At 42.2% G+C, this 7500-nt stretch overlaps 1 protein-coding gene across 2 annotated transcripts in view; it reads right to left on the minus strand.

Annotated features, from left to right (window-relative positions):
- LOC127005698 (protein crumbs-like) overlaps positions 1-4749 on the minus strand; it is a 107434-nt gene extending 102685 nt beyond the window's left edge. For both annotated transcript variants that reach the window (XM_050874815.1, XM_050874813.1), the window contains exon 1: positions 4584-4749. In XM_050874815.1, the coding sequence (XP_050730772.1) occupies positions 4584-4605 (22 nt within the window). In that variant the 5' untranslated portion in view covers positions 4606-4749. The remainder of the gene's footprint in view (positions 1-4583) is intronic.
- Positions 4750-7500: the final 2751 nt, after the last annotated feature.

Raw genomic sequence — 7500 nt, forward strand, 5'->3', positions numbered from 1 at the left:
TGCTCTCCTCTTCCTCTTAACTTTACATTTTTTCTTTTCTTAACCTCTATATTTTTTTCATTCCTTCTTTTCACCTCACACACACACACACACACACACACACACATACACACACACACACACACACACTCTCACTCTGCTCTCCTCCTCATCTTAACTTTACTTTTTTTCTTTTCTTAACCTCTATATTTTTCATTCCTTCTTTCACCTCACACACACACACACACACACACACACACACACACACACACTCTCCTCTTCCTCTTAACTTTACTTTTTTTCTTTTCTTAACCTCTATATTTTTTTCATTCCTTTTTTTTCACCTCACACACACACACACACACACACACACACACACACACACACACACACACACACACACACACACACACACACACACACACACACACCACCCTCACCTCACCTCACCTTCCCTTCACCTGCCCTGCCCACTCACCTACCTGTCTGTCTCAGTGTTGCCATACAGAGCTCACACCTTACATATGAACCACACTAACCTACAATACGTATGCACATATCTCACCCTTACTCTATATACCATTCATTACCAGTTATCTACTACGTTATATTACCTTACGCTCTGTTCTGTGCTTGCAATCTTTTACGTTCTTTCTTATTTTCTATTATTTCAATTTATTACGTTAGTTTTGTTTTCGCTTTCATCATCTTCATTCTCCTTCTTCTTTTTCCTTTCTCTCTCTCTTTCTCCACATTCATTTCTTTCGTTATTTTTTTCTTGGTAATAATTCGTTCTCTCTCTCTCTCTCTCTCTCTCTCTCTCTCTCTCTCTCTCTCTCTCTCTCTCTCTCTCTCTCTCTCTCTAATGCAAAATACAATGGTTCAACCTTATTAGGAGAGAGAGAGAGAGAGAGAGAGTGACGGTTGGTCGAGACGTGGTGGAGAATAACGGAGGAGAAGGAGGAGGAGGAGGAGGAGGAGGAAGACAGATGCAGGTGAGGGTAAAGTTAAACAATATAATGAAGATTTTTATGTTTGAGAGGAAGAAGAAGAAGAAGAAGAAGAAGAAGAAGAAGAAGAAGAAGATGATGATGAAAAAACAAGAACAAAAAAAAAAGATAATGAAGAAAAGAAGGAAGAGAGAAGAAAAAGAAAAAGAATACAAAAGATTAAGAACAAGAAAAAGAAAAATGGAAAAAGGAGGAAGAAAAACAAAAAAAATATAGGAGAGGAAGGAAAAAGGAGAAAGAAGAAGAGGAGGAGGAGGAGGAAAAGAACGAAAAAAAACACAGGAAAGGAGAAAGAAGAAGAGGAGGAGGAGGAAGAGGAGGAAAAGAACGAAAAAAACACAGGAAAGGAGAAAGAAGAAAAAGAGAGGAAGAAGAAAGATGAAGGAGGAGGAGGAGGAGGAGGAGGAGGAGGAGGAGGAGGAGGAGGAGGAGAAAGGGTAAGGTTATAGGAAACAGATCAGCCATATTGAGTTGTATACCCCTCTCTCTCTCTCTCTCTCTCTCTCTCTCTCTCTCTCTCTCTCTCTCTCTCTCTCTCTCTCTCTCTCTCTCTCTCTCTCTCGCTATTTCCTCTCACCTGCTTCCTAATTGCGTTCTTCCTTCCTTTTATTGTCTCCTCCTTCCTCTCCTCTTTTGTTCATCTTTTTTTTTGTCTTTCGTTTTCTTCATTTGATATTTCTACTTCTTTCTCCTCCTCTTTCTCTCTCTCTCTCTCTCTCTCTCTCTCTCTCTCTCTCTCTCTCTCTCTCTCTCTCTCTCTCTCTCTCTCTCTCTCTCTCTCTCTCTCTCTCTCTCTCTCTCTCTCTCTCTCTCTCTCTCTCTCAAAACATCTTAAACTACTTCAAACATCCAAAACAATAACAATAATAATAATAATAATAATAATAATAATAATAATAATAATAATAATAGCACAGACAGAGGAGACTTAATTGAAGCTTATAAATGGACGAAGGGCTTTGATAAGGGGATGTTAAAAGGGGTTTGGTTGTAAAAGTCGGGAAGGACACGTAGCATTGGGGTCTGTGAATCAACACACATAGGCTTTACCGGTATTTACACTATTTTCATTGGTTGACCAGCACAATCGTGGATGAGTGGAACAGGCCTGGCAGTCATGTGGTGAATGCCAATACCATAGATGCATTCAAGATGAGGTTGGATAAATTCATGGATAGAATTGTGAGGTGGGGTTAGATTATATTGGGAGTAGGATAACTTCAATGTTTTCTTCAATATCACGAATTCCTTCACATTCTAGGTACGTTGCGTCTACACATAAAAATATCAAAAGATGTTTAGAATATCTTGTGGACGCGGGAAACATGTCTACGCATACGACATTCTACTCTTGCTCATCCCTATACTGTCAAAATCCCTTATGCAAGAGTTAACCAGCATCTTCGTTCTTTCACCCTTATACTGTCCAAATCCTTTATGCAAAAGTTAACCAGCATCTTCATTCTTTCATTCCTATATTGTCCAAATCACTTCTGCAAGAGTTAACCAGCATCTTCATTCTTTCATCCCTATACTGTCCAACCCCCTTCTGCAAGAGTTAACCAGCATCTTCATTCTTTCATCCCTATACTGTTCAAATCCATTCTGCAAGAGTTAACCAGCATCCTCATTCTTTCATCCCTATACTGTCAAAATCCCTTCTGCAAGAGTTAACCAGCATCGTCATTCTTTCATCCCTATACTGTCCAAATCCCTTCTGCAAGAGTTAACCAGCATCTTCGTTCTTTCATCCCTATATTGTCCAAATCCCTTCTGCAAAAGTTAACCATGCAGCATCGCCATTCTTTCATCCCTTCCGCTGGTAAACTCATGGACAGCCTCCCATCGTCTGTATTTCCTAATGCCTACGACTTGAACGCTGCCTGGGAAGGAGAATCAAGACCCTTCACCCTAAACTGACCTCTCGTTTGGCCACTCTTCACTTCTCTATGGGGGCAGTGTTTATCGGAGGAAGTAAAAACAGCATTGGGTCAAATCTGCCACCCACGCTTGGCTGCTAACACGCCTTCCTAATCAGTGCGATAGTGAAGTCTGACAGAGAGAGTTGTGTAAGTGGGGGCCTGATTGTGACGCGCTGAGTGGATAGCCTTTTGTTGTCCCTGCATCCGTGTGTTGTGCCCTGCCCCCCCCCTCCCCCCCCCCACACACACGGGCAGGCTGACTCACTCACGTTCACCTTCCACACCCAGAACGTCAACAGAACATGAATCATACCGGAATAATAGGAAAGTAACCTCTTATCTCTCTCTCTCTCTCTCTCTCTCTCTCTCTCTCTCTCTCTCTCTCTCTCTCTCTCTCTCTCTCTCTCTCTCTCTCTCTCTCCATTCTTTTTTCCTTCTCTCTCTATTCATTTCATTCTTGCCTTCTCTCTCTCTCTCTCTCTCTCTCTCTCTCTCTCTCTCTCTCTCTCTCTCTCACACACACACACCTGTCAACAGATAATCCTTTCCATTCGCACGCAAAATTTTCCTACTTGAATCCTGGTATTTTTTTCTTCTTTTCTTTATTTTTTTTCTCATTCCACTCCTTGTCAACATTCTTCCGTATTTCCGTCCGACATAACGTAACCTGATTTTCATGGATACCTTTGAGGCTCAGGACATGCCACATTAAGGCCTTATCAGGTGACCTCCTCCTCCTCTTCCTAATCTAATACACGTGCTTACTATATCAATCTATCTTTTAACTTCAACTTGCCTATTTTTTTCCTGTTTCTCTCTCTTTCTTCTTCCTCTTATTCACCTCGCAGTCGTCTTCAACTATCCTCCTCCTCCTCTTCTTCCTCCTCCTCCTCCTCTTCTTCCTCCTCCTCCTCCTCTTCCTTAACTAATCTAACACGTGCTAACTCTATCTTCCTTAACTAATCTTCTCCCTTCTCGTCTTCTTCCTCCTCCTTCTTCTTACCTAATCTTACACAAGCTAACTTTTTCCTTTACTCATGTTCTCCATTCTCTCTCTTCTCTTCGTTTTCTTTCTCTTCTTCTCTTATTCTTCTTTCTTATATTCATCTCGTAGTGCAGTCGTTTTCTTTCTCTCCTTCCTTATTCTACTATACGTATTTACTTATCATCTTCCTTCTCTTCATCTTCCTTTTCTTCTTTCTACTTTTATTTCCCTTTGTAATCATCTTCATCTCCTCCTTTTCCTCTATTTCTCTCTCCCAATCATCTCCTCCGCCTCCTTCTCTCTCATCTCCTCTTTATCTCACTTCTCTCTTCTTTCCCTTCTCTTCTTCCAAACATTTCCTCTCTTCACTTTTTCCTCCTCTTTTCGTTTCTCCTTCCTCTCATTCCTCCTCTCTTACAGTTCCTTCTTCCTTCACTTCCTCCTCCTGCTCCTCTTCCAACTTCTCTCTATCACAGTTTTCTTCTCTTCTTCCTTCTATTCTCTCACCTCTTCCTTCCTTTCCTCCTCTTACACACACACACACACACACACACACAACCACCTGCCCGCCACCACCGCCGCCGCCGCCGCCACCCCCACCTCCTCCTCCTCCTCCCTTACCTGTCCAAACTCACTCAGGTAACCCTCCCATCCCACGCACACACACACACGCGCACACATACACACCTTTCGTAGTCCAGGCCGCCATGAGAGTCGCGTCCAGTCCTTCAAGGGAATATAGTCGAGGAATAAGACACTAACACAGCACTTTAACACTTCTAGCACACACAGACACACGAGCGACTGTCCCGGCCCGTCATCGCCCCACAAGAGGTCAACACACACTGACTCGCTCTCAGTCTCTCTCTCTCCCTCCCTCGCTAGGTGTGTTTCCAGATGTACGATGACTATCTTTATTATACGATACCCATATGAGCTTTAGAGGGTCTGTAATGCTTTTGAGTCGCGGAAAAGCATCGATATTTGAATGTTCTAGGAGGCGGTGGTCGAGTGGTCAGTGTGCCTGCGTGGTGAGCCCGTGGTCCTAGGTTCGAGTCCCACCGAAAACACGCTGATTTTTCATGCCATCGCCGAGTGCTGCCCAGATCTTCAGTCAACCCTAACTTCAGCGACTTCGGTCAAGAGGAACACCTGGGCCAGCATGGTTCTCGCATCACGGCAGACACTATAAAGAAAATTCGCCTGCGCCACAACGGGCTGAGGTCGTACTTATATATATGGCGAGTACGAGATAATGGGAATTCCTCTTCGTTCTTCACTTCCTCTTCCACCTTCTTCTCTTCTCATTTCTCCTCCTCCTCCAACTTTCGTCCCCCTTCTCTCTCACCACTCTACTTTCCTCCTCCCTCCTCCCTCCTCTCTTTCTTCTCTCTTCTCTCCATAAAACTTCTCCCAGTGAGTCTTTGCCGAGGGAGAATTATGACCTTGGTAACGCTGCTCTCCCTCCGTCCCTTCCTCCCTCCCTTCCCTCCTTCTCTCCCTCCGTCCCACCCTCCGCGGCTCACCTGTGCTGCCTGACGTACCTCCGGCCAGGTGGCAGCACGGGGCAGGTAAGGAGCTGAGAGAGAAAACGAGTGATTGGATGGGAGACCCGTGTAAAGAGAGGGTCAACTTGATTTTCTTTTTTTAAACTACGGCGTGGATGAGATAAAAGGAAAGATGAAGGGAAGGAAAGGAAAGAGGAATGGAAAATAAGGAAAGAAGGATGGAAAAAGGGGAAATAAGAGTGGTTTGAAGGAAGACTGGTGTAAAAGAAGGTTAACTAGATATTTTTTTCAGTAAACCGTGGATAGGAAAAATAATAGAAGAATGGAAGGAAAGGAAATAGATATGAAAAAAGGAAATAAGAGAGAAAACAAGAGAAATAAAGCCAGACTAACGTAAACAAAAAATAGGTCACGATATTACTGGCACTAAAGCGTGGATGGAGAAAAGTATAGATGAATGGAAGGAAACGAAAGAATGATGGAAAATAAGGAAAGAAGGAAGGAAGGAAGAAATTAAAAGAAGGGAGACAGAAAAAAATATATAACGTCTGACTCACGTAAAAGACGCTTAACTTGATATTTCCTTACACAAAAGCGTAGATGACAGTCTTTTCGAATATTGGAGTTCCTTACGTTTGTTGGGTATTAATATCAAAAGAAAGGAACACTAAGGAGGTTATTCAAAGAGGGAGAGAAAACGAGTGATTCTAAGCCATAGTGATATAGGAAAATGGAATTGATTGAGCGATTTGTAGCTAAGGTAACAGAGGGAATTTATGATCGAAGAGAGGAAGGGAAGGAGGAAGAAAGGAAGGAAGGAAGGAAAGAAAGGGAAGTAAGATGGAACGAAGGAAGAAATAGAAGGAAGGGAATAAACGAGAGTGCAAAAGCAGGACGAATGGATGGATAGAAGAATAGGATGATGGAAGGAGAGAAGGATGAGAGGACAGTAAAGAAGGAAGGACGAAAGAAAGGAAGGACAGGCGCGAAGGAAGATGGAAAGAAGAGAAGAACGTAGAGGAAAGATGAAAAATAAATAGAAAGAAAATAGATAGAAGGAGAAAGAGAAAGGAAGGGAAGAAAGGGAATGGGGAGAAAGGGAAGTTGGAGGGAAAGGAGGAAATGAAAGAAGGGAGGGAAGAAGAAAGGGAAGGAAGAAAAGAAAGCAGGGAAAATAAGAGATGGATTGAAAGAAAGAAGGAAAGAAGAAATGGAAGGAAAGGAAAGAAAGATAGATAGGAAGGTAAGTAAGATGGAAGAAGAGAATGGATAGAAAGGAAAGAAAAAGAAAAGAAAAGGAAAGGAGAAGGAAAAGAAATGAAATGAAAGGGAAGAAGAAGGAGAGAAAGAAAGGATGGATGGAAAGTAAGATGGAAGGGAGGGAATATAAAAAGGAAGAAAGGAAGGAAGGAAAGAAAGCAAGTAGAAAGAGAGAGAACAAGAAACGAAGGATGGAAGGAAAGGAAAATGAAAAGAAGGAAAAGAAGAAAGGAAATAAAAGAAGATAAGTAAAAAGAGCGAAAAGAAAAATAATGGAAAATATAAACGAAGAAAATAGATACAAATAAAAATAAGTAAAATAATAATGATAAATAATAAAAAATAATGAAAAAAAATAATCGTAGCATCTTGGAATTAAAGAACATAAGTAGAAATTTTATTAAACCTTACCTAGAAACACACACACACACACACACACACACACACACACACACACACACACACACACTCCACTATCCAATCTATTCCTTTGGGCGTATGTCTGATCGGAAAATACACACACACACACACACACACACACACACACACGCACACACACACACACACACACACACACACACACACAGAGGAATGCAAGAAGCCGTTTCCATGGCAACCAATCCTACAATGAGACGCAACTCCTCCTCCTCCTCCTCCTCCTCCTCGCACGTGACAAAGAGGCAGACAGAGGAAAAGGAGGAGGAGGAGGAGGAGGAGGAGGAGGAAGAGGAAGTGTAGTTTATAGTATTTTGGTTATGCGTTCTTCTTCTTCTACTTCTTCTTTTTCTTCTTCTTTTTCTTCTTTTTCTTCTTCTACATCTTCTATTCCTTCTCCT

This window comes from Eriocheir sinensis, chromosome 30, assembly GCF_024679095.1.
Source record: "Eriocheir sinensis breed Jianghai 21 chromosome 30, ASM2467909v1, whole genome shotgun sequence".
Taxonomy (NCBI): Eukaryota; Metazoa; Arthropoda; class Malacostraca; order Decapoda; family Varunidae; genus Eriocheir; species Eriocheir sinensis.